The sequence below is a fragment of the Oncorhynchus mykiss genome, chromosome 27, assembly GCF_013265735.2.
Source record: "Oncorhynchus mykiss isolate Arlee chromosome 27, USDA_OmykA_1.1, whole genome shotgun sequence".
In the NCBI taxonomy this organism is placed as follows: domain Eukaryota; kingdom Metazoa; phylum Chordata; class Actinopteri; order Salmoniformes; family Salmonidae; genus Oncorhynchus; species Oncorhynchus mykiss.
This window is the reverse complement of record NC_048591.1, coordinates 24,098,165-24,124,720: the sequence shown is the minus strand read 5'-3', so window position 1 is coordinate 24,124,720 and position 26,556 is coordinate 24,098,165. Positions and strand designations below refer to the sequence as shown.

The 26,556-nt window shown below is 45.7% G+C and overlaps 1 protein-coding gene across 4 annotated transcripts in view; it reads right to left on the bottom strand.

Annotated features, from left to right (window-relative positions):
* Window positions 1–924: 924 nt before the first annotated feature.
* Window positions 925–26,556, bottom strand: part of LOC110507829 (Down syndrome cell adhesion molecule homolog) — a 123,399-nt gene continuing 97,767 nt past the window's right edge. Inside the window, exons 12-33 of one of the 4 annotated variants that reach the window (XM_021588122.2) lie at window positions 17,301–17,497; window positions 16,948–17,044; window positions 16,603–16,731; window positions 16,269–16,436; window positions 15,688–15,758; window positions 15,332–15,575; window positions 14,930–15,076; window positions 13,888–14,043; window positions 13,504–13,634; window positions 13,178–13,331; window positions 12,888–13,005; window positions 12,297–12,460; window positions 12,007–12,105; window positions 10,788–10,976; window positions 9,653–9,943; window positions 9,280–9,456; window positions 8,692–8,722; window positions 8,170–8,282; window positions 7,909–8,058; window positions 6,511–6,831; window positions 6,109–6,411; window positions 925–2,065 (exon numbers count right to left, since the gene is read on the bottom strand). In XM_021588122.2, the coding sequence (XP_021443797.1) occupies window positions 1,665–2,065; window positions 6,109–6,411; window positions 6,511–6,831; window positions 7,909–8,058; window positions 8,170–8,282; window positions 8,692–8,722; window positions 9,280–9,456; window positions 9,653–9,943; window positions 10,788–10,976; window positions 12,007–12,105; window positions 12,297–12,460; window positions 12,888–13,005; window positions 13,178–13,331; window positions 13,504–13,634; window positions 13,888–14,043; window positions 14,930–15,076; window positions 15,332–15,575; window positions 15,688–15,758; window positions 16,269–16,436; window positions 16,603–16,731; window positions 16,948–17,044; window positions 17,301–17,497 (3,851 nt within the window). In that variant the 3' untranslated portion in view covers window positions 925–1,664. The remainder of the gene's footprint in view (window positions 2,066–6,108; window positions 6,412–6,510; window positions 6,832–7,908; window positions 8,059–8,169; window positions 8,283–8,691; window positions 8,723–9,279; window positions 9,457–9,652; window positions 9,944–10,787; window positions 10,977–12,006; window positions 12,106–12,296; window positions 12,461–12,887; window positions 13,006–13,177; window positions 13,332–13,503; window positions 13,635–13,887; window positions 14,044–14,929; window positions 15,077–15,331; window positions 15,576–15,687; window positions 15,759–16,268; window positions 16,437–16,602; window positions 16,732–16,947; window positions 17,045–17,300; window positions 17,498–26,556) is intronic. The other 3 variants (XM_021588123.2, XM_021588124.2, XM_021588125.2) reach the window with 3 other exon arrangements.

Below are 26,556 nucleotides of genomic sequence, written 5' to 3'. Positions count from 1 at the left end.
TTCTCCACAACCCAATAAGTTGTCACTACTGTAAATAAATCATTCTTATTTAAGCAGAGAGCCCTCTGCACTAAAGGTGAAGGGGTCACTGGACTCAGATACCCCTGAGGTCTGATAGGGAGCAGTGATGTCTATACCCTGCCTGCCCTCTACTTGCTATTATAATGTGAGACATCAAATCCAGGTGACCTGTTCAGAATAATTTACCATGTATACACCAAGACCAATTATTGCAGTTACCTCAACTAACATGTACCCTTGCACATTGACTCGGTATCGGTACCTCTTGTATATAGCCTGGGTATTGTTATTCTATTGTATTACTATTTTTCCTTTCGTTTATTTAGTAATCGGGGCAGTCTTTTCTTTTACACTGTATTGTTGGTTAAGGGCTCGTAAGTATGTGTTTCACGGTAAGGTCTACTACACCTGTTGGTTAAGGGCTGTAAGTATGTGTTTCACGGTAAGGTCTACTACACCTGTTGGTTAAGGGATGTAAGTATGTGTTTCACGGTAAGGTCTACTACATCTGTTGGTTAAGGGCTGTAAGTATGTGTTTCACGGTAAGGTCTACTACACCTGTTGGTTAAGGGCTGTAAGTATGTGTTTCACGGTAAGGTCTACTACACCTGTTGGTTAAGGGCTGTAAGTATGTGTTTCACGGTAAGGTCTACTACACCCGTTGGTTAAGGGCTGTAAGTATGTGTTTCACGGTAAGGTCTACTACACCTGTTGGTTAAGGGCTGTAAGTATGTGTTTCACGGTAAGGTCTACTACACCTGTTGTAATCGGTGCATGTGACAAATACAATTAGGTTTGATGATTTGATTAAGCGATCTGTGTGCTGGGCTCTGTGGTGGCTGAGAGGGTAGAGATGGAGGAACAGAGAGAAGAAACAGTAGTATCTCCAATCAAACCCGCGTGTGCAAACATGACTAAGGACTTTATTAACCAAATCATTTTCCCTGTAATATCCACAAATAAAAGTGATCTCTTTTATATATATTCACATTGTATAATTTTCATAGTGTGACAAGATTCTCTTTTGGATTTTCCAGCCATTCCTATAATTGTCATAGATCAGTCCCCATGCAGTCATTGGAAAGATTGAAGAACGTAGTAACAATCTATCTGAGTAGATTGAGTAGACGGCATGGACAGACAGGTTCAGCTTTAATGGAGTTATTTTCCTTGGCTCCTCTCGTTGTTGAAAAACGGCCAGATACTTAATCATCGATTTGATCACACTGCGACATACAAAATAAATAAATGAAGAAAGCAATATCCCCTTGCAGAGTCCTCCTCTTCTTCTTCCTGTTTTTAGACATTTCTATATTTTTATATATAATAATAATGACTGTAATTGTCCTTGATATAAATTCAATAGTATTTTTCTCTGTCAAATTTAAATACATTATTTTGGCAATTTCATATGGTGTTTAGAATAAAATAATACTCAAAATAGAAAATAAAACAGAGAAATGAGACAGCCAGAAGAGGAAAGAAGGGAGAAAGAACAAAAGAAAGGAATACTTGGAGCCAGAAATATACAACTTCAGTTGTTGTTGAAAAGTGTCCATCATCATCATAGTTCCGTGCCAGCTCTCTGTGTAGAGCTGCAGTACAGTATACAGTCCAAGTCCTGGAGTGTGTAACTCCTTGTGTTATACCAGTGTGTAGGACTTTGCGTAGGGGTTGTTGCTCTGTTTTAAGTGTCCTCTGGAATCTAGCAGGGACTCCTGTGAGCTACTGAGCTTGGCGGCCTGTGCCTGGGCCAGGTCTCCGGTGGCCTCACGGCCAGTGGGCTCACGCTGGGGCAGGGTGGAGGCAGTCCCTGGCTGCCACTGCTGCACCTCCCTGGACGTGGGCACCTCCATGGGTGTGGGCTCCAGGAGCGGGGGCCGTTTCAGGGTGCGGCTCTTCTGGGGCTCCAGACACGCCTGGCCCAACGCCCCTGCCTCCCCTCCTCCGTTACCACCGTTGGACCCCCGGCCTCCCAACACAGAGCCACGGTTTAACAGGAAGTCCATGCGTAGGTACGGGGGCAGGTGCACCAGCTCTCCACCTGAGGGATGAGACCAGAGAGGGGGTTAGAGGGGTACCAGTCAGGCAGGTTAGAGGGGTACCCAGTCAGGAAGGTTAGAGGGGTACCAGTCAGGAAGGTTAGCGGGGTACCCAATCAGGAAGGTTAGAGGGGTACCAGTCAGGAAGGTTAGAGGGGTACCAGTCAGGAAGGTTAGCGGGTTAACCAATCAGGAAGGTTAGCGGGGTACCCAATCAGGAAGGTTAGAGGGGTAACCAATCAGGAAGGTTAGAGGGGTACCCAGTCAGGAAGGTTAGAGGGGTACCCAATCAGGAAGGTTAGAGGGGTACACTCACTACACTGAGCTGGGAGGAAAATTCTCAATGTCAGCATTACTCGGTTACTTTCGATTCCATAGTAGGTATTTTCATATGGTATGTACTTACTGTCAGGATATATGGTATATGATAGGAAATCATATGAGTGGAGGAAATATGATTTCAGTTTGGATAATGTAATCTAATCTATCATATTGAGTCGGGAGGATACAGATTCTATAATGATTTCAGGACGATATCATTTTACATGGCTTGGCGAAGGGATTACTTATCCTATGATATTGCTGCATTAACCTGTCAAATTCATATTCAAATCACCTTTCCATTTCTTCTGTTATAATCTCCACCCGGCACAGCCAGAAGAGGACTGGCCATCCCACATATGCTCTCTCTAATTCTCTCTTTCTTTCTCTCTCTCGGAGGACCTGAGCCCTAGGACCATGCCCCAGGAATACCTGACATGATGACTCCTTGCTGTCCCCAGTCCACCTGACTGTGCTGCTGCTCCAGTTTCAACTATTCTGCCTTATTATTATTTGACCATGCTGGTCATTTATGAACATTTGAACATCTTGACCATGTTTTGTTATAATCTCCACCCGGCACAGCCAGAAGAGGACTGGCCACCCCACATAGCCTGGTTCCTCTCTAGGTTTCTTCCTAGGTTTTGGCCTTTCTAGGGAGTTTTTCCTAGCCACCGTGCTTCTTCACCTGCATTGCTTGCTGTTTGGGGTTTTAGGCTGGGTTTCTGTACAGCACTTTGAGATATCAGCTGATGTACGAAGGGCTATATAAAATAAATTTGATTGAAATTTGATTCAGGACTATCACATCGAACAGTCCTGCACTGCCCACTCTCAAACTCTCCTCATCTGTACTTGGGCTTAACTGAAGCAGAAAGGTGCTTCAAATCTCATTCAGAGACAGATTCTTTGCTGTCCAGGACCAGAACAAACCAAGCATGTGACGTAACCCAAGCGTACATTGAGTTAATGACACTGCAGCATTTTAAAAGACTTCTCAACACAGTATTCCCCCACGCAGACAGTGAATCACTGGACACGGTTGAGTTGTCTGCTGTAAATGTATCTCATCCACTGAATAAATTACATATTTCATTTAGTAAATTAGATAATCACAAAGACGTGTCCAGTAGCCAGAGATGTATGAGTCGTACTGAAGATTTTACACTTGATTAGGAGTGGTGGGGAGACGTGTACTGTTCCATTACTGTTCTAATGGATGTCTTCAATATTCATCTTTCAGAGGCCACAGAGATCAGCAGGCTTCAGTGACTGGTCTTTTCAATGCCAAATCACTATCCCCCACCACACAGAGGAGGACCGGCCCATCTATGTAGATTGTATCCTACATGTGACCTTAGTGACTTAATCCCAGAGTTCACAGGGAGCATGAATAATTTACTGTGTATCTAATAGGCTTTATTAAAAACCTGTAAATGGCAACCATTTTAAAGCTTTTCTTTGGGAGCTCATTGGGAATTTATTTAGCTGAAATCCATCAGGCTGTAAATTGCAGGGCGTGGGTAATGGCACAACTTATATCAGCTACACAACAATGATTCCCAGTCATGCATTATGTCTCTATGCGGGGGTTTGGGGGTTGATGTATATGAATGTTTCAACATTCTGTGTGCCCAAGTCGATCTGCGCTAATGGGAGCTGTTCTCATTTTCTGTAATCTGGCCTTCAACTACCCACACACTAGTAAACATACAGACACATCGCGCATACCCACACACACACCCACACACACCCAAACACACCCAAACACACAGAGACACCTTGGCTTGTTTAAAGGCCCATCACATTTTGACTACTCAACACAAGAAACAGTGTTGCAGTAAATGTTTATGAGCTGAGAACCTCAAGATCATCCTCTATGATTGGCTCATAACAGTAATTGCACAGGACAGACTGTTTATGAGCGGTAACACAGATTGTTGCCCAATGTTTCCTTCCAGCTTGCCCCAATCACTCTATTGTCACACACACACACGCACGCACTCGCACTCGCACACACACACTCACACATACAAAGAAATGGGCTTGCCAGGTTGACCTACTGACCCCAGGTTGACCTACTGTATCAGGTGTGTGTGATTGTGATTGACACGTGTCAGAGTAACAGGAGAGAGGCCTGTGCCCTCCTCCGTATCCCTGTGTGAATGACAGATGAGGTCACAGTGTCAACTCAGGGCAAAGGTACATTACTACAGAAGGGGGGGGGGGGGCAGGGGACAGTGGGCCACTGGCCTAGACAGACAGACAGACAGACAGACAGACAGAGACAGAGACAGAGACAGACAGACAGACAGACAGACAGACAGACAGACAGACAGACAGACAGACAGACAGACAGCCGTTGACATTTTATATTGAAAATTGACTTTTTTTTCTGATCATACTGACACTCACTAGGAAAAAGCACACAAAAATGAACTGTGTTCAAACTAACATGGGTGAATTCCACAGTGTGTGCCACAACAGAGCTGGCTGATGGCATACAAGACTGGTAACAACGGTCTTCAACAGGGACTTACTGTAGAAACCTCTAAACGTGTCTATGTGTCGCTGGTGTCGCCCAACTCCCGCTGGATGAAAGTGAAACCAGGGTTAGCACGACGCTACATCAGGCTCTGCGTCTGAAAGACCGATATCACGCTGAACGTCTCCATTGTGGAAGTAAAGTGCTGTTTTGTATTGACAGACAATAGCTTTAGATTGGCTTGACAGATAGCCTCTACTTGCCCTTAGCTGACGGTTTAAGCCTCCTGCTGGCTGATGACTGTGGGCAGATGGCTTGTGTACTCACCATGAAAACATAATGAGGAACGGAAACTCAAGACCCAGCTCAGATAGCCAAAACCTGTCTACCTCGCCTCGCTCACCCCAGCCCAGTCCCTACCTCCAGACACCATCAACAACTAGCTAGTCTTCATACCCCCCGCCCAGAATGACAACTAGGCAGGCCAGGACTCACTAAACGCACAATACATTCTGTCTCTGTGTATGTGTGTATTTTTTACAAAAAATATTTGAAAATGGGAATTTCCTCATATCTATGTATTTCAACCCAGTCTGTTTGGTCTGTCCACAAACTGTGCTAGACAGTGTAACCAATAGGAATGGGAGGTGAGAAGAAGCAGGTCATATGAGGCCAACCTGGGAGAGGACAGTGTCAGAAAGGCGGATAGCCTGACAGACGGACGTAAGGACTGCTCCTCCATGTGCAGAGAGCTGAAGCTAAACACAGCACTGTGAGGGGTATTACTGGGTTTTAATGGTGTTTGTACTTCATCGAGCATTAACAGCATGCCAGAGGTGTTATCTGAGGAAGAGTATCTCATGATCACTATTTTGCAATAGGCATTTTGTAAAATGCTGTGTTAAATGAAAAGTTACAGTTGTAATGCTGTGGCCCAAGGCCTAATTGGAGCAGAACTGAACTGCTATCTATAGCAGTGTTTTCCAACTCCGGTCCTCCAGTAACCCCAACAGTACACATTTTTGTTGTAGCCCCAGACGAAAACACCTGATTCAACTTGTCATGGGCTTGATGATTAGTAGAATCAGGTGTGCTTGTCGAGGGAAATATGCCTGGAAAACACTGATCTAGAGTAATGAGGAAAATAATACAGAATCATTTCCTTTCAGTAAGGTTTGAACTGTACTGTATGTTTGCGGTGTATGTCTGTTCTGTATATGAGTGCTGCCTTCTCCTTACCCGGTCTGTGGGCCTTTGGTGCGGCCATGTTCATGACCCGGCTGATGTCCTGAGGCTTGGGCGGGGAGGCTGTGAACCTGCAGATGCCTGACTCAGACGGCGTGCTAGATGCCAGGCTGTCTGTGTAGTCGTTGGTGCCGGCTGTCATTTGCTCCGAGGAGGTGTCGGAGATGAAGCACTCTGTGATAGTGAACTTGGCGTGCCGCAGGTGCTCCTCCATCTTGGCGTGCTCGTAGGCCCGGGCCAGCTCCTCGTACGTGGACGACGCGCTCTCCGTCGACACCATGCTGCTCCGCGCGCGGTCTGCGTAGTCACACACAAACACACAGAGACAACATCCATTATAGTGTATGTATATAGCTGAAATTTCCTAAGATATATAGGAAATATCTTAAAACATACCGTGAGCACTCTGACCCTTCCACGTACAGTAGTAGTGGTCTCCCCTTTGCTGCAGACTAATGTTGTATGTGAGACATAGGGTCAGTCCAGTACCTGTGTCCTGCGATGGGCTGACACTGTAGCTGTCGCTCTCCTTGTCCACAGAGCCGGCAGCACGCGGTGTGGGCAGTCTCCAGTCTGTGCTCAGGGTGTGGGAGGAGGTGGGTGGTTGTGGCCGGTTCAGAGTCCACTGGCTGGCATAGCGGTTCCTGCTGGCTGCAGGGCCTGCTTTGGCAGTGCGGCGTGCTGTGGGGTCTGGGCATGAAAGGGCCAAGGTCTTTACTGGTGAGAGGCATAGGCAGTGTCAGGCCTAGGCAGTTTTAGAATTGGCACCCTATCCCCTATGTAGTGCACTACTTTTGACCAGTGTCCATATAGAATAGGGTGCCATTTCGGACATACCACTGAAGAGCTACTAGAAAGTAAATTGCATACTGTATATTGAGTCTTGATTGTCTGTGTATCAAATTACACAAACATCTATTGATCAATAATAATTCATAGGTTTGAAATTACAGTATCATCCTAACCTTTCACAGTCGATATAATATTTCCCAAAGACAAAAATAGTATCATATTCGGTCTGACCCAGACATTTAACCTACTGTGCTATGCATCAATGGCACCAAATTAGAATGTCCCTTTAGAATGGCCATGATTAGATCCGGCCTGGAGAAGCCAGAGAAGAATAGCAGTGGTAATAGTAGTAGATAGTAGTAATTCCATCAGTGGGTTGGAAACTGGCACAGCGGGCAGTGTTTGCCCAACACTCTGGATAGATGTGTCTGAGTCAGCAGATAAGGTTCAGGCTCACTGTGCTTATTGTTTATTCGTTTTTTGGGGGGCCCACTGTGCTTCCTGGCCAGCCTCAATGAGCCCAATCAGGTGAGCGGTCAGGTGGAGCCAGAGGGCTCTCCACTCTTCATCAGCTCAACTCTACTGGCTCAGCAGCAAGAGCCTCCATAGGCCACTGTCTAGCCACTGCCTTGACTCACACTGCTCTGGGCTGTGGGCTCTGTAAGTGTTGAAACTATGATAAGCTGAAGATTGTAGTTTGCTTAGAATGGATTTGGGATCAGGGTATGTTAGAGCTATTGTTTATAAAAAAAAACTCTAAAGTCTAAACACTGATTGGAGGACTGGGGTACAGTTACATGCACATGAGAGAGAAATATGTACAATGATGCTTGGATTGAATGCAACTATATAAAATAATATTAATCTTGACAAAGATAAGCATAAGCATAAGCATTCTCTTATTTTTCCAGGGGATGCCATTAGGCTAGTAGCTTACTGTAGGTCAGAGTAAAGGTGGTGAGGGGTGGGATATAGAGGTGATTAAAGAGGTAAGGCTCTTACTGGTTCCAGGCCGGGCGTCGGAGACGTCCACCAGCGGGCCGGTGGCCTGTGACAGGGACTGGTAATGGACTGTGTGCGTGACCGTGGACGACTTCTGTTTGGACGTCTCCCCAAAGTCATTATCTGTCAGCAGCACCGTCGACCTGTCGTCTGACAGACAGAAAACAGGGAGGGAGACAATGAGTTCTTAGAAAAGACGATCAAATATAACATGCAAGGGATAAGCATACTGTAAACCGGTGGAGAAGACAGGGGTCTCACCAATAATCTCCATAGTATCTCTCTCCTCGATGAGCAGCTGGGCTCGGGGGATATCGATGTGCATTCTCATGGGCTGCTGCTTGTTGGATGTGTCTGGTGTCCGTGTGTTTTTACTAGGAGATAGTATTGTTTGCAAGTATTCAGTCATAGTTTTAAAGTAACTGTCCAAAAGACTCTTTTAAAAAGACTTGCTATTTCCTCATACAGTATATCATACTCCTGAGGAGGATGAGCTGGCCAATCAGCGGTCTAGAGGAGGATGAGCTGGCCAATCATCAGCAATCTATTTGTATTAATAATTTTAATGGCTGGTATACGCCCACAACATTCTGTTGTCGGGGTACGCACACACCATTCCAACACAGAAAAGTTGTTTTAAAAAAACTGAATGAAAAACGTTGGAAGGGAAACTATTTCACTCATATTGTAAGTAATTATAGGTAATACTGGAAACACTGGACAGTTAGTTTAAAGTATTTTATGATTCCTATCTAAAGTTAACATGTATTCCTCTTCACGTACCTCATCAGCATTTCTGCCAGGCTTTTTGCATCTGTAAAGTCAGCATATAGTAAATTAGTAACAACGCAGAGTTGACAGAAGCTAACATATTAAAATCAAAAGCACCAAGCTAATTTCCTAGATGTGCAAAACTAGAACATTAGAGTGGGGCAAATTAAAAGTGGAACACTAGATCCGATCAGACCGTTCTACGCTGTTAGCTAAACTGATAGCCTCTTAGCCTCTCGGGGTGGCAGGTAGCCTAGCTAGTGGTTAGAGTGTTGGGCCAGTAACCAAAAGTGTTGCGAGATCAAATCCCTGAGCTGACAAGGTCAAAATCTGTCGTTCTGCCCCTGAACAAGGCAGTTAACCCACTGTTCCTAGGCTGTCATTGTAAATAAGAATGTGTTCCTAACTGACTTGCCTGGTTAAGTAAAACAATCTATTACATAATGAAAGTCAATAGTCACAATTCTACTGGTTCTGCTCAGGTTAATTGATCCTCACTCTCTTGAGCATGAAGCATACAGCTCTAAAAAGTGCTTGTGTGTTATTAAGTGCTTTGTTTCTATTGTGTGTGTACGTGCTTGTGCGTGTGTTCTGACTCACCGCGTAGCCTCTTGAGCCTCTGCTCCCTCCTCCGCCTCTTCAGCACCATCAGGAGGATGAAGACCATGACAGCAGCCACCAGGATACAGGTGATGGTCACCATCATCTTCAGCCCCTCGTTGCCTGACATGTTGTCTGTGATGGGGTCCACTGTCTTCAACAGAGGAGGGATGGTGCCTGCGGAGGGAGGAACCAGATAAGCTTGGGGAACCTACCATCCTGAGTATTCAGGCATGACTATTTAAGGATGCACCACCAGGGTTGAAGGATCGTAGTCAAATATGTCTCTTTGGAAGGCCTTCTTTGGTATATGAAATGACCCTGGTTCAGGAAAAAAATTTATCATACTAGAAGACCACTGAACTGAACTCACTTCCATCGGCGTTGAGCGTGGCAAACATGATCTTCTTCTCGGCGGAGCCGGCGCTATTGACCACTTTCATCTGCAGCTCGTACCAGGTTGCCTCCGCCAGGTCATACAGGATGTAGCTCTTGGTTAGGGAGGTGCGCTGAGCCGTGGTCCACGTTGCCGTGTCCATCGGATGGTACTCCAGGGTGAACGAGGTGATTGGGCAGCCACCATTGTTCCACCCAATTAGATTGAGCCTGACCCGGGTGGAGTTGATGCTGGCAAACAGCTCATGTTCTTTGGCAAACTGGGGCTCTGGAAAGAAGAGGGGTGAAGAGATCAGATGTAGACTTCTAAGGATGCCTGTAACATTTTATTCATGAGCCAGATCAGGTCACATAATAATTGAGCTAGTCTGAGGGATTGCTTGATAAAATGTTGGATGGAACTGTTGAGTTAGAGTCAGTTCTAAGGGGACAGTGGTGGTGGAGATGCTATAGAGCATGGATGGGCAACATTGAAGGGGGTGGGGGCCACAAAAAAAGTTGCTTGCAGGTCTGCATACCCACATGTGCCCACACACACCCCACCCCACCGCCACCACGTTGTGAGCAAAACATTTCAGCAGCCCCCCTCTTGACAGTGGACTGATTTTTTTTAACGTTTTAAAGTTAATTTCGTGCAATTCTACACATTTTGCCATTGGGCGTAGCAAAAATGTTGCAGTTTTATAACTAATTTCATGCAATTCTACTCATTTTGCCATGGGGTGGAGAGGAACATTAGCTGTTTTATATTTTACCATAGGGTGGAGAGAAGTGTTTGCAGTTAGTGATATCTTTGATATCTGAGTGAGACTGACTAACAAAATCAATGGGGGCCCCTCGGCCGGTAATTCGACCATGATTACTAAGTTTAGATAGCTGGCCGCTAGACTAATTTACCATTCTAGAAATGTTTAGCTGACGTGGTTAATTGATTGACTATCAGTGACTGACATAAGACAAAAACTACTGATGCACAACCAAATTTCAAAATTGAACTTTGTCTATTCAACTATTCTAACTTGCAATAGAAAGTTTAGAACCCGACTGAGTAAAAAAAAAAAAAAAAAATGATCCAAGGGCCAGTTGCCCATCCTTGCTAAAAAAGACTTCACCTTTTCCGTGGGTCTTTGCTTCAATGATCTCACTGATGCGTCCGGGGCCCACTCCGTTCTGAGCAGTCAGGGTGAACTTGTACCAGGTGCCACACTTCAGGTTCTCCAGACGGTACGACCGCTCACTAGGGCTGATGGGAAAGCTGCCCCACTGCTCACTGTTGTCCTCTGAGTACTGCAGGATGTAGCCTACAGAAAGAGAAAAAGACAGAGACAGAGCATAACTGTAAAATCTCTCCCAACATACTCCAAGTTAATCTAATAACTACATTACCCAGATAATCACTCACAGTGCTGGCACAGCAAAGTGGAACCTTGTAGTATTTGCACTTCCCTTCCAACAGATTGTTCAGTGTTAGACATCGGCTAAATACCTATAAACATGCCATTGAGATTGATTAACATTAAATGTAACATAAGGCAGGACAACAGCACCTGATCATAGCCACCATTTCCTCGGACAAGAGGAAAATAAGACACTGTATTGGTGTTAGAGCAAAGACTAAACAAAATCATTTGATACCATAGGAAATCATCCTGGATATCCCTTAAAATCTCTTTTAAAAAGCCTGAGAGGCCAGAAGCCTGTTGTGTTCCAGTGATGACCAGCTATGATAAATCACCAGTGCTACTCCTTCTGTGATTGGGCTTTCTTCTTGACTGAGTGGTTTAACCTTTCACTTTAACCCACCTAATCTACTTTGTTCCTTTTTAATCTATTCCCTCTCCACTGTTTTAGCACCCCACTCAACACAATTACTAGGCCTGTCCAAGATAATGAGAAGTGGAGGGCCTTGTAAGATGATTTTGTTCACCCAATGTCCTAATAGGATACTAGCCGTGTAACTGAAGTGTCATTTGTGTGTCTTAGTAGTTACCAGTGACTTGTCGAGGTGTTGTTGGTTTGACCAAATGGAGGTCTACTTTATCTCTTGTTGAAATGTCATTAGTTAGTGTGTCTGAATGGAGGTCTAATTTCTCTCTTGTTGAAATGTCATTAGTTAGTGTGTCTGAATGGAGGTCTACTTTATCTCTTCTTGAAATGTCATTAGTTATTGTGTCTGAATGGAGGTCTACTTTATCTCTTCTTGAAATGTCATTAGTTATTGTGTCTGAATGGGAATATTTGTCTTGTTGAAGTGTCACTGGGGTATTGGAAAGGAGGTCTATGCCTTGTAGAGGTGTCTCTGGTGTGTCCAAATGGCCTAATGTCACTCACCTCTGATGGAGCTTCCTCCATTGTCCCCAGGTATCCAGGACAGAGTGATTGACGTGGTAGTTGTCTTGGTAACTGTGAGGCGTGGTTGGTCTGGAGGAACTGTAGAACAAAAGGAGTGATGTTTTGAACAAGATCCATGACAACAAAGCATCTGTGCTACATCAAACTATCCACAAAGTGTCCTCAGAAGACCTACTGGTAACCTACATAGAAAGGCCTTTGAAGTGTTAGTACCAATTAGTATTGGACAGTTTTGGACAATTCTCCTTTTGCATCTCTCTCTGTCTTACCTTGAACCTGCAGGTTCAGCGTGATTTCATCAGAGCCCCAGTTGTTGCTGGCCACACAGCTGTAGTTCCCAGAGTCCTCTGCTTTCACCGTCCGGATGATGAAACTAGCGTTGCTATGGACACTGTGGCGTCCGTCAATCAGAACAGGAGCAGGGGTACCATTGCTGTTGAGAGGTAGAGTTAACCACATGATGTTCAGTACAGTATGTGATCAGAGTAAAAAAAAAAGAAGACATTCCTGCGTTGTGTTGAATCATGTGACAGATGGGTGTTGACCATAGAGATGTATAGAGATCATTACTTGGAAATAACCCAGTTTTGCATGGTTTGCATAGTTCGTAAACAGCTTAAAGCTATATGACCGCCATAGAGTGGCCACAATAAATGAACGACACACAATATTTGCTTCAAGACTCCAGCCCTGCAGGTGGCGGTAAGTCACCAATATTAGCTTTGCACTTTTTTCAAACGTCAAAATAAGAAAAAAATTGAATACTTTAAAATGTAGATAGCCTCAATGGCTGTCACAGACGCCATAATGGCACAGATACAACGTTGCGATCTCTATACATCTCTATGGCCTTGACTTACTTTCCCTTTAGCCACTTGATGGTGGGGGGTGGATCTCCGACCGCCTTGCAGGGCAGAATGATGTCCCTCATCCAGGGTGTAGTCACTGTTCCGTTGAACGTCAGGATCCTGGCCGGAGCTATGGGGGTTACATACATGCACCACTGTGACTGTACCATTCTACTCCTATGAAAAACAATGATGAATAAAAACAGAACTCAAGCAATATCATAGATGCCAACACCATAGTGCAATCAATAATACTTCAGCCAGATTAGTTTTGATAGTTACACTATTACACAGGCCTGTACCTTTGGCCCGAGGTTCCACTGTGATGGTCTCACTGCTGTTGCCTCGCCCAGCGGCTGTCACGGCAACCACCCAGATGCTGTACTTCCTGTTGCGGGCCAGGTTTGGCACTCTGTAGAAATATACATCAGGAGAAGCCTCAAACTCACTCATCACCTGGAGAGAGGGACGGAGAAAGGAAAGGGGGTTACACATCTGTGCGTTTAACAGGGGAGTAATCTTCAAGAGTATTCTCTCTCCGTACAGAACTTTCAAATACAGCCCAGAATGGCAGGACTGGAGGCGGCGTTATAATGAGAGCTGTGGTAATGATAATAGAGCTCCGTACAGTGGGGTGGTTGGAGCAGAAGACGATGTACTTCCTAATGATGCCGTTGAGTTTGAGAGGAGGGAGCCAGGACACAAACACCACGGAGCTGGTGGAGGCTGCGGCCTTAACCCCCGCTGGAGGCCCAGGGACTAGAGGGAGGAAGGAGAGTAAAGATTATGTTAAACATACATATATACTGCAAGTATTAATAGAAACATATGGGCTCATGGCCCTATTCAAGCCCATTGCAGACAGTGCTTTATTCCTGAAATCTGATTTGACGTATGCATGCATAGCTTGAACTTTTGCAGGAATCATGCTGTGATGTCAATGTGAAAGCAGTGATCCACATCTATCTCAAGTGTATCTCAAGTGTATCTCAAGCCAGGATTTGTATCTCACTGTCTTCCTTGGTCCGGGTGAAGATCTGCTCGCTGCGCACCCCGTCCCCGGCCCGGGTGAAGGCCAGAACCTGGATGCTGTAGTTGGTGTATTTCTCCAGACCATCCAGTTCCAGAGACGGGTAGGAGGTGGTCACGTTCCTGATCTCTCCCAACTCTGACAATGTCACACAATGGTTACACAACAGTTTATCACACACCATGTCAAATCAAGTCTATGATCCAGTGTGATAGAATTCAAAGAACTACAGTACAGTGACCACAATAACACAATAAGCCTATAACATGCAGTAAGACCACACTGCAAACTACCATACAAGATGATGCCCATACACAGTAAAATACGGTGATTTTTGACTGAGGTAGTATCTGTGATATTGTAATGACTGACTACTGGCAGTAGTGCTCTGTCTGCTGCGTCTTCTCTGTCCTTGACTGAGTGTCCTTGTAGACAGAGCTGAAGCAGTGACATACTGCATCCTGTGAATTATTGATGGAGGCCCGGCAGGCTGCAGGCTGGATCTCATCCACAGGGCCTGAGCAGGAGCAGGTTGTTAGCTCTGGGTGCTGCCCACTCTGGCCCTGTGGTACCTTCCTCCATATAACCCACCTCACTAGAATGAAGCTACTAAACAACTAATGGACTAGATTATATACAGAACAGGATGTGTCTATTGAGATATAATACTCATTGGTATTAAAGCTATAAGTTTAATTTGTAACTAATTTGACCAACACTGGCAGAATGAAATTAAGGGGAAAATGGCAATGTTGCTGAAATATTGCAAAAATTCAACAAGGCAAACCCATGATCTAGTGTTACCTGTTGAGAAAACTAAAAACTAAACTACTACTACTAATAAAAACTAAGCTAGGGGTGCAAATCTGCCAAGTACAAGATCAATGACATGCTACATAGCACAATTAATATTGAAAATTAGAGACTGGGCTAAAACCATTATGATCATAGTGCTCACACCACCAGTGGTCCGCTAAGTGCCTGGTAGCTGGTGTGTTCTGAGTGTCTGTTAATAAGCCCCTACCTCCATCTGGCAGATTGGCCCAGTAGATGACTCTGTAGCCCTGCAGGTTTCCATTGAGGGCCTCTTTGGGCAGGGTCAACCAGGAAAGAGAGATGACTTCTGGAGACTTGGCCATGGCCAGGACATTCTCAGGGGGACGCGAGGGGACTGTTAAGGGACAGGAGGGAAACAACGTTAGGACAAATGTACAGACACTGGTCAAACTAGGCTGAATGAACTCCCCCTACTGGCTTCTAACTGTATTGCTGATTTAAAATCTTTCGGTTTGAGGTAATTCAGCAATCATCCAGAAGATGGTAGTCTACCTACGGCATTGAATTTTCACACTGTGAATGCAGGCACACGCACACACACACACAACTCTACCCTACCCCACCCCTTAACCCCCTGATCCATACTAACCATCCTCCAGTGTTTTGGTGATGACCTCCTGAGAGGAGGGCCCGGTGCCTGCACGGTTAGCCGCCTGCACCACCACCCCGTACTCAGTGAACTTCCTCAGGTTGTCCAGGGTGATGCTCTCACTGCTGTCCCCTGTGGTGTCCATGCTGATGATGTTAAACTGGAAGCTGCCTCCAGAGCTGTACTCTCTGTAACCCACCTGGTAGCCCCGGATCACCCCATTCTGAAGGTGCTTGTGGGGGGCCTGAGGAGGAGGAGGAGGAGGAGGAGGAGGAGGGATGGATCAGACTGTACATACTCATGACACAGATTGAAACAGGAACATCTCTCTGTTTAACTCCATGAAGACACAGTACCTTCCAGGTGACTTTGATGCTTTGTGGAGAGGTGGCCTCCAGTTGTACTTCTTGTGGAGGGCCATCAGGGGCTGTAGAACAGATGTGTAATATTAACACAAAATACTCTTATGAGAGATTCAGTTGAATGAGGCAGAGATGATAGCAGAGACGATAGAGGAAAGCAATACTTTTTTCTGGTTGGTGTGTGGCAAATTAATTAGGTAGACTAGACCCAGCTGCTATCGCATTGGTGCATATGGGAGAGACACCCCTTAAGTAGACCAGAACTGTGGAAAAAAAATTCCATGGTAAAAGGCCTTTTTGAATCATCTGTATAATCCACCATCTTTGACGGAGGCAATTCAGACATTAATTATATTTAGGAAATATTTCACTAGATGGCGATGCAGCACTAGAAATATGTTTGCTCTGTTATGAACGAGAGACAGACCTTTACTGTATTCAAGGGAATATTACAATACAAATAAATACATATCCATGACTAAAATCTGAAGACAAACAGAATATGTGTCAACCTGGTTTGGAACATAACTACATGATGTTTTGACCCGGTGAAGGAGAGATCTGCGTGGGCTGACCTGCTTCATCAGTGGTGATAGTGAGCTCGTTGCTGGTATCGCTCTTGCCGATGTCGTTCTTGGCAAAAATGCGGATGTTGTAGGTGGAGGAGGGGTGCAGGTCTATAATGGTGGCCTGGTTCAGCTGGGGGGACACGTCTTTGGTTATCTGGGCTGAATTCCACGAGGCTGGGGGAAGGGGCAAACGCAATGAACCTATTAGCATCTCTGTATGACATGACAACCAACAACAAACAAGTTAGCTAATGCAGAAACATCTTTAGTTATAACTATGTCATATGCAATTTCATATGGATTTATCACGTTATTCCATAGGCCTATATGCCAGCGCTACCTGATTTGTTCTTGCACTCAATGTCATATCCTGTGATAGGGCTGTTTCCGTCGAAGCCCATGGTCCAGCGGAGGGCAATGGTCCGGTCTCTGACCTCTCGGATCTCCACCTCGGGAGGGTCTGGAGGTTCTAAACGGGTTTAACACCACACACACGCACAGATTAGATAGAGAGGTTTACCTGTTCACTTAGTTGTCCTGACAAGGAGAAAACAAACTGCAGGCTGAAGTTAACTAGGGCCCAGAGATATTGGCTTATTTAGTCAGGAACAACTTACAGTAGCAACAGAAAGGTTCCACTATGAAGAAACAGCTTAAGAAGCTGGAGCAGAAGCCAGGGGTTTACCTTGTACTGTTAACTGAATGATCCCTCTGTCTTCACCATAGGAGTTGATGGCATGGCAGGAGAAGAATCCAGAATCTTCCCGAACAGTGGGCAAAATCTGAGGAGAGGTCAATGTACTTTTTAACCAGGAAGCATCACCATAATGCACCATCATAGTTCAGTATTCAACTGATAATAACCTCTGGTTATTTTATAGGCTACACAAAATGTCCAGCATCAATCACCGCAAGTACAAAGGCTACTATAATTATTCATGCTATATTGAGAGCGTACTATACTAATACCAGCTCAGTACAAACACAACAATATACATCACCCCCTTTTGAGGTGGAGGCCCCAGGCCCCCAGCGCACCTTCAGAGTGGAGATGACCTCGTCAGCCACCTCTTTGACCACGACGGTGTAGCGGCTGGTCTCTGGGTTGATGATGCGTTCCTCCTTCTCCCAGCGCACCATGATGGGCTTCTCCCCGTGGGCCGTGCAGCTCATCTCCTTCTGCTGGCCCACCGTGGCCATGGTGGTGTTGGGGTACGACGTGATCATGGCTGGGACTGAGGGAGAGAGGGAGAGGAAAGAAAGGGAGAGATTGATGCAGAGATTGTAACTTTTATTTAACTCAACAGAGGCTCATACATTCTCCTTTAACAATTCACTATAAGTTCACAGACTGGCCTCTGCCACCCTAAAGCCTAACATGAGAATAGTCAACTATGGAGAAGCATGAACTCCTATTTAGATCGCCCTGGTTCCCACAATACATTGAACACTAATGGTTCAAAAACAGGCCTTCAGGTAAGCAATCTTGTCTCTGCTACAGCATCTTTGATACAGACAGACAGCAACTGTTTACGTGTTGTTCCTGAGGCAGAGCGTCTCAGACAGAGACAGAGACAGAGACAGAGACAGGGTGCTACAGAGCAGAGGAAAGCCGTGACTAGTCTGAACTCCCCACGGTGTGTAGAGCTCGTCTGGCGTTACGACACTACGACGCACCACGCTTATTAGCAGCGGCTCTGTGTGTGTGTGTGTGTGTGTGTGTGAGTGTGTGTGTGTGTGTGTGTGTGTGCGTGCGTGCGTGCGTGCGTGTGTGTATATTTGGGGAAATACCCCAGTCCAGCTATAAACTGCTGCAGGTGTCTTCTACTACTGTACAGATACACAACACAGTCCTATACTGTCTCACATAGGTTTGTGTAGATCACAGTTACATTGAAAGCCTTAATGGTACAACCTGCTGTATTGATATCTGTTACAAAGGCAGCACATGCTGTATGTACAGTGCACTGTTGCTGATGTTTCAGAGAGGAATGGACTTTAAGGCAGATAAAATAATGTATTGTATATGAATGTGTATATTTACTGTATGTGTTTAACAAGATCATCCATACAGTACATCCTACTGGCTAAGACAATGGGATAAGTCTGGGGGCTGGTGCTGTAGCCATTCTCCTGTCTGTCTGTCTGTCTGTCTGTCTGTCTGTCTGTCTGTCTGTCTGTCTGTCTGTCTGTCTGTCTGTCTGTCTGTCTGTCTGTCTGTCTGTCTGTCTGTCTGTCTGTCTGTCTGTCTGTCTGTCTGTCTGTCTGTCTGTGTGTGTGTGTGTGTGTGTTAAAGGAGCTGTTTCTCCAGAAGCTAAGTGGGTAGTACGAGCAGAGAGGACTCGTGGCACGTCTCAGAAACACTGTCTGAGAGCATGTTCCCCTGCAGCAGTGTAACTGTGATCTCTCTCCTCTCTCTCCTATCCCACCAGGACGGCTATGATTTAATGATGAGAGCCCACTTTGATTATTCATACACAGCAGACAAGACTACTCCTCTGGCCCCACTGCTGTCTCACTACCTCTCCACACACACACTCAGAGCCTCAACCTCTCCGCTGTCTTCTACACACACAGTCGCACACCAACACAAGAAGGCAACACTCATACACAGAACACACACATACACACACACAAATTCAGAGAAACAGAGAAACACATGCAGAAAAAACAAACCACACATAATCCCAGGTGACACACTCAGAGGGGTGTGTGTGTAGGAGGGAGATGCGGCTCCGCTAGCTGACAGCCCGTCTCTGACATGATTGAATGTGTCAGACTAAGGTCTGCCAACGTTTAAGCCTCATCTCTTATTCACTCTCAAGCTATGCCAAAGAACGCTGATTTATTTAGCGTGACAACTATGAATTTTAAGTGAGGCACATTCAAAAATCCTCCTCAGCCTTCTCTAAATGTTATTGCTCCTTAACAGGGGTAGTTTCTACATCTGAGGCAGCAGGCAGCGCCGTGGCGGGCGGCGTCAGCAGGAGACCTGCCTGATGTTCTCCTACTCCTGCCCCCGTGAGACCGAGGGCATGCCTTGATGAGCGCTCTGCCTTTCAGGAGAGGGGGAAGAGGGGGAGCCGGAGGAGGGGAGAAAAAATTCAGAAAATAAGAAGAATCCTAGTTCTGACATTCCTTTCGAACAACACAGGCAAATTATCTGCTATTGTTATCACACACATAGCTCTGGCACATAACCTAGCTCCATCACTGTGTGATCAGCACAGGTCCACATGATCAAATTGCAAGGAAATGTCTGTCTGCTGTGGCTGTCTGTTAAAGCTACAGAGACTGCCTCCTCTGTGCTGTCACGGTGTCATACTCAGTTTGCTGTGACACTCCCAGTACTGCTACAGTAAAGGCCTCAGGTGTCAAAGATGACCGAAAACAAACAGGCAGCTCAAGGTGTTCTCCATCTTAAACCATCCTCACAACAACCTGAGACTTGTTAAAGAAGGTTGGGGGACAACAAAAGGCTGCTCTCAGCTAGACTCCTCTCTCCTGCCTACATTCACCAAACAGCCCTCAGTAGCCCCCCAGGCTACCAGTATTCTTTTTGATGGCCCATAATTGCTTCGTTGATGTATATTTTTTAATATCCAGCGATGTTACAGAGCCTGGTAATAAAGCGCAGTAGGGAGAGAAAGAGAGAAGGGGAGAGAGAGAGAGACAGAGAGGGAGGAGGTTTCTATTCCTATCTGTCTGTCAGGTCCCTGTCCCAGGTCCCAGTCCCAGGTCCCAGTCCCAGGTCCCAGTCAGGGCTGGCTATGTGTCACTAGGCAGAGGGAGACTGAGGGGGAGGTTGCCATATTGGATGGAGATGGGCTACAACTGACTAAGAAAACAATCATCCAGTAGCATTATTAAAAGGTTTGAATTGCAAAAACTGCCGGTCTTGAAATTGTGCATGATGAACAGAACATTATAGAGTTTAATTTCAGGAAATCCAGGGAAATCCAAAAAACATTGGTATATCAAATAAAATGAAAACATCTTAATGTAGGATTTCCAGTTGGCTAAGGTGTACACATTTTGAGGAAAATGTATTATCTGCACAGCAGGAGAAAAATCATTGTATCTTTTTGATCTGTACCCCTTCTCTGTAGAAGAGAGGGACTGAAAATAAGGTAGAACACCACATGCAAATAGCTGTTCCCCTGTGCCCTTACTTAGTCTCTCTCTAATTTAAGTACTGATGGGTTTAAATGAAGCAGAAACTCACTGAAGAGCTTCATCGGCCGGTGACACACACATGCATGCACAAATGTGCACACACACACACACAGGATAGTTAGGAGAGGGAGGGCAGGCAGGCAGCAGTGCATACTGAAACACTAATGGTCTTCCTTTTCAATCCACTCAAGCGAATAAGTACACTTTTACAGAAAGCATCTTGAGTCTGAGTGCACAGTTCAGGGGTTATAAGGCATGAAATGTGATATTATGATGAGTGACAAGAGTACAGCTGTACCATCATGTAATGATAGCTTCCAACCCCCCAGTAGCATGATGGATACCACTAACAAAAGCCCCAAAGACATCACAACTCTGGGATTTTTGGATAATCAGAATTTCCCCTCTCCAAGATGTCGATCGTCATTAAATTAAAATAGTCTTGAGAGATTTGAGTAAAAATAAACAGGAAATGAGAGTAGGCTATAGAAGAGAACGAGCAGGAATCTATAAAGTAGGGAATCTATACAGCTCACTACACAGAGACACGCTCACAGTAGGTCCCCTTTACAATTTGTGTTACTGTAACGCCCCTTTCTATACAGCCCTAAATCTCCCTGTGTCTTTCTGATGAAGCTTTTGAAGGCTTACTGAATCTGGTGGTCAGGAGCAGCTCTCCACCTAACTCCTCCATCCTAACCTACAGTACAGTACAGTACACCGTAGCCAGCTCACACATACACACACAATTACAGTAGGCTATGAAAGACTGAGACTGATACATTAAAAGCAAATCTCTTGCTCTCCCCTCCTCCCCCTGTTCATTCCCAATGATATCGTGTGTCCTGGGGCGTGCTGGTCTCAGTGTCATGGTGGAGGCTGATCTGGGACTGAGGCTGGGGTGACGGTGCTGTGTGAGGATAATACGCTTCAACCCTCATTTCATCATCTCTCCTCGCCGGGCATCGTGGGAAAGTAGGCCACCACGCCACGCAATGCCTCACTGGGCAATACCTCCCGAACACACACACACACACACACACACACACACACACACACACACACACACACACACACACACACACACATAGCCTACAATACACCCACACACGCATATTTACAATACAGACACACACACTCCTCAGGCCGGCCCAGCATTCTTCTCACAGGCCATACAGTACAAGGATGACTGGTTGGGTGGAGCCACTTTAATGCCCTGTTCTCCTGCACAATTACTCTCTCACACTCACTCACCACCACACTGCCAAAGAACGCTGCGATGACAACAGGAGACAAATACCTTGCGGGAAAAGAAGGTAGAGAGGAGAGGAAGACACTTTGTATTGCTGATGTTGGGCCTGGCTACGGTGTACAGCCAACTGTCTGTCAGTGATAAGTAGGCATTAATCAACTGCTTAGCTATTGTTTATGGTATGCTGACCAATGACCTGTGTGGTAATGTGAAAAAAGTAATGGTGCCTGGGCCCAGCCAATTGCTGATTGGCTGTGTAAATGTATTGTCTCTAGGAGGGCTGAGAGTCAGTGTCACCACAGGTCTAGCCACTGCATGACAACCATGGCCTTCAGTGAGCTAATGTACTGATGGAAACACAGAGTGCTACATAAGCACTTCCATGTTAGCCTCATTAACTATGACAAGCTCATACAGTACAGTACACTGGGTGGAGTAGGCCAGGGCATCGTAGCCATGCTAGCTAGGATACAGCCACTGTCTGTTGCATCTGTGAACAATGGCGCCGGAGGGGAGGGCTGCCGTCTTATCGGCTTTTAACCAACCATGCTATTTTGTTAGTTTTTTTGCATTGTTCATTACTTGTTTTGTACATAATGGTGTTGCTACCGTCTCTTATGACCGAAAAGAGCTTCTGTACATCAGAACTGTGATTGCTCACCTCAAAATGGACAAATAGTTATTTTTTAATGAGTCAGACGGAAGGGATATACTACTACAGACACCCGACCAGGCCCAGATCCCCGTGATTCGCTGGAGGAAACAGAGATTTAGTGGAAAAAGATCAGGGTGCCTTGCGAGGATCAGGCGACGAGTGGCTAATCTGCCCTTGCCTTCCGTCCTGCTAGCTAATGTTCAATCGCTGGAAAATAAATGGGACGAGCTGAAAGCACGTATATCCTACCAACGGGACATTAAAAACTGTAATATCTTTTGTTTTACCGAGTCGTGTTTGAACGACGACGACATTAAGAACATAATGCTGACGGGTTATACACTCTATCGGCAGGACAGAACAGCAGCCTCTGGTAAGACACGGGGTGGGGGCCTATGCATATACAGTATGTGAACAACAGCTGGTGCACAATATCTAAGGAAGTCTTGTGGTTTTGCTTGCCTAAGGTAGAGTATCTCATGATAAGCTGCAGACCACACTATCTACCTAGAGAGTTTTCATCTGTATTTTTCGTAGCTGCCTACATACCACCACAGACTGATGCTGTCACTAGAACTGCACTCAATGAGCTGTATACCGCCATAAGCAAACAGAGGCGGCGCTCCTAGTGGCCGGGGACTTTAAAGCAGGGAAATTTGAATCCGTTTTACCTCATTTCTATCAGCATGTTAAATGTGCAACCAGAGGGAAAAAAATTCTAGACCACCTTTACTCCACACATAGAGACGCATACAAAGCTCTCCCTCGCCCTCCATTTGGCAAATCTGACCATAATTATATTCCTGCTTACAAGAAAACATTTAAACAGGAAGCACCAGTGACTCGGTCTATAAAAAAGTGGTCAGATGAAGCAGATGCTAGCACAGACTGCAATATGTTCTGGGATTCTTCCGATGGCATTGAGGAGTACACCACATAAGTCACTGGCTTTAAGAATAAGTGCATCGAGGACGTCGTCCCCACAGTGAATGTACGTGCATACCCCAACCAGAAGCCATGGATTACAGGCAACATTCGCACTGAGCTAAAGGGTAGAGTTGCCGCTTTCAAGAAGCGAGACTCTAACCCGGAAGCTTATAACAATTCCTGCTATGCCCTCCGACAAACCATCAAACAGGCAAAGCATCAATACAGGACTAAGAACAAATCGTACTACACCGGGTCTGACGCTCGTCATTCACAAGGCCGCAGGGCCAGCCGGATTACTAGGACGTGTACTTCGAGCATGCACTGACCAACTGGCAAGTGTCTTCACTGACATTTTCAACCTCTCCCTGCCTGAGTCTGTAATACCAACATGTTTCAAGCAGACCAACATAGTCCCTGTGCCCAAGAACACTAAGGAAACCTGCCTAAATGACTACCGACCCATGGTAGTGGGCTACGTTTGTAGCCATGAAATTCTTTGAAAGGCTGGTCACGGCTCACATCAACACCCTTATCTCAGAAACCCTAGACCCACTCCAATTTGCATACCGCCCCAACAGATCCACAGATGATGCGATCTCTATTGCACTCCACACTGCCCTTTCCCACCTGGACAAAAGGAACACCTATGTGAGAATGCTATTCATTGAGTACAGCTCAGCGTTCAACATCATAGTGCCCTCAAAGCTCATCACTAAGCTAAGGACCCTGGGACTAAACACCTCCCTCTGCAACTGGATCCTGGACTTCCTGACAGGGCCGCCCCCAGGTGGTAAGGGTAGGTAACAACACATCCGCCACATTGATCTTCAACACGGGGGCCCCTCAAGGGTGCGTGCTCAGCCTCCTGTACTCCCTGTTCACTCATGACTGCACGGCCATGCACGACTCCAACACCCTCATTAAGTTTGCTGATGACACAACAGTGGTAGGCCTGATCACCGATAACGATGAGACAGCCTATAGGGAGGAGGTCAGAGACCTGACCGTGTGGTGCAAGGACAACAACCTCTCCCTCAACTTGATCAAGACAAAGGGGATGATTGTGGACTACAGGAAAAGGAGGACCGAGCATGTCCCCATTCTCATCAACAGGGCTGTAGTGGAGCAGGTTTAGAGCTTCAAGTACCTTGGCGTCCACATCACCAACAAACTAATATTGTCCAAGCACACCAAGACAGTCGTGAAGAGGGCACGACAAAACCTATTCCCCCTCAGGAGACTGAAAAGATTTGGCATGGGTCCTCAGATCCTCAAAAGGATTTACAGCTGCACCATCGAGAGGATCCTGACGGGTTGAATCACTGCCTGGTTTGGTGTCAGAGGAAAGCCCTAAAAATTGTCATCGACTCCATCCACCCTAGTCATAGACTGTTCTCTCTGCTACCACATGGCAAGCAGTACCGGAGCGCCAAGTCTAGGTCCAAGAGGTTCCTAAATAGCTTCTACCCCCAAGCCATAAGACTCCTGAACAGCTAATCAAATGGCTACCCGGACTATTTGCATTCCCCCCACCCCCTCTGGAACACTGTTGCTACTCTCTGTTATCATCTATGCATAGTCACTTTAATAACTCTACCTACATGTACATATTACCTCAATTACCTCGACAAAGGTGCCCCCACACATTGACTCTGTACCGGTACCCCATGTATATAGCCCCGCTATTGTTATTTACTGCTGCTCTTTAATTTGCTATTCTTATCTCTTACTTTTTTTTTGTGTATTTTCTTAAGACGGCATTATTGGTTAAAGGTTTGTAGGTAAGCACTTCACTGTAAGGTGAACACCTGTTGTATTCAGCACATGTGACAAATAACATTTGATTTTATTTGATCTTCTCAGTGTCTTAGCCACACCATGATCAGAGACTCTGTCTAAATAGATTGTTCATGCTTGTTTACACCAATCAGAGTAAGTATATGAAACACAAAGGCATGGAACCTAAAAGTCTGTGTGAATTTATGATGTGTACATGTGTATGTATGGTTACTGATGTGTGTGAGAGGGTGTGTGAGAGGGTGTATTTATTTACATTATGTGAATCTGAATGTATGCATGTTAGAGATAGTGTGCGCGCACGTGAGTGTGTAAATGTGGCATTGTGTGTACTGTAGGAGCACACGTGTCTGACCATATTTGCATGTGTGTGTCTGTCTATGTGTGTTTGTGTGTGTGTGTGTGTGTTTGCATTATTATGTAGCAGTCAATGCCAGGAGGGAGCTGCATTTGGCTCTGACAGAGAGAGCGACTTAGCAGGGGGGCTCCTGCAACAGCTTGATAAGAACAGCAACAGAAAATAAGCTCTCCTCACATCTGAGCACCATCAAATGAGAATACTTCCCCCACGCAGCAAAGCCAGACTGGCAGTGCCAGGAGACTGGTGACCAGGTCATTAACATACTCCACATGCTGCAGCCACACCAGTCAACACAGCAGAGAGAGAGACACCACAAACTGTCTGGACTCCAATACAAAACCATGTCCTTCTTTCAGTATGTCATGACTCATCACTCAGACTGTGTCTGTTTAAACGGTGTGATAATTCAATGTACAGTTACTACAGTAGCCTATAGGTCATCTGAGCAACCCTAAGGTCCATTGTTCTAAACCTTTGGAATGACACAGTGTCTAATGAGTGATCTCATGTCACTGAACTGTATCCCAGTTCCTCTCCAAGTCCCACTGACGTTAATGATGCCCATGGCCCAGGCCTTGGTTCTGTCTCAGGTTGGTTTTGTAACCAGAAAGTGATTAGTGATGCTACAGTTAGTTACATTTGGCTGCTGCTGGTACTGATTAAAATAGACCTGGCAAGGCAGGTCCTCTCCCTCTTGTCATTCACACATGATGTCTACAAGGCTATAGGAGAACACTGTAATACAAATCAATACGAAGCCAGGGACAGGGCTGATACCAGTAGATAACATATGGGGTGGTACAAGACATGTCTGTGACTTCAGGGAAATACAGATTGAGAGATGGCATGAGAGATGGCATGAGAGATGGCATACAGTAGATAACAAATGTGATGCAGGCAATGTAGTACAAGTAGGGCAACAGTATCATTATCTTACACAGACACAGACACACAGACTGAAAGAGAGAGAGAGAGACAGACAGACAGACAGACAGACAGACAGGGTGAAAGAGAGGGTGAAAGAGTGAGATAGAGAAAGCAGGCCAGATAAAGAGAGAGCACAGTGGTGTAGTGGTGTTGTGCTCTCTCCCTCTCTTTTCCACATGGCAGACTCTGCTTGAAT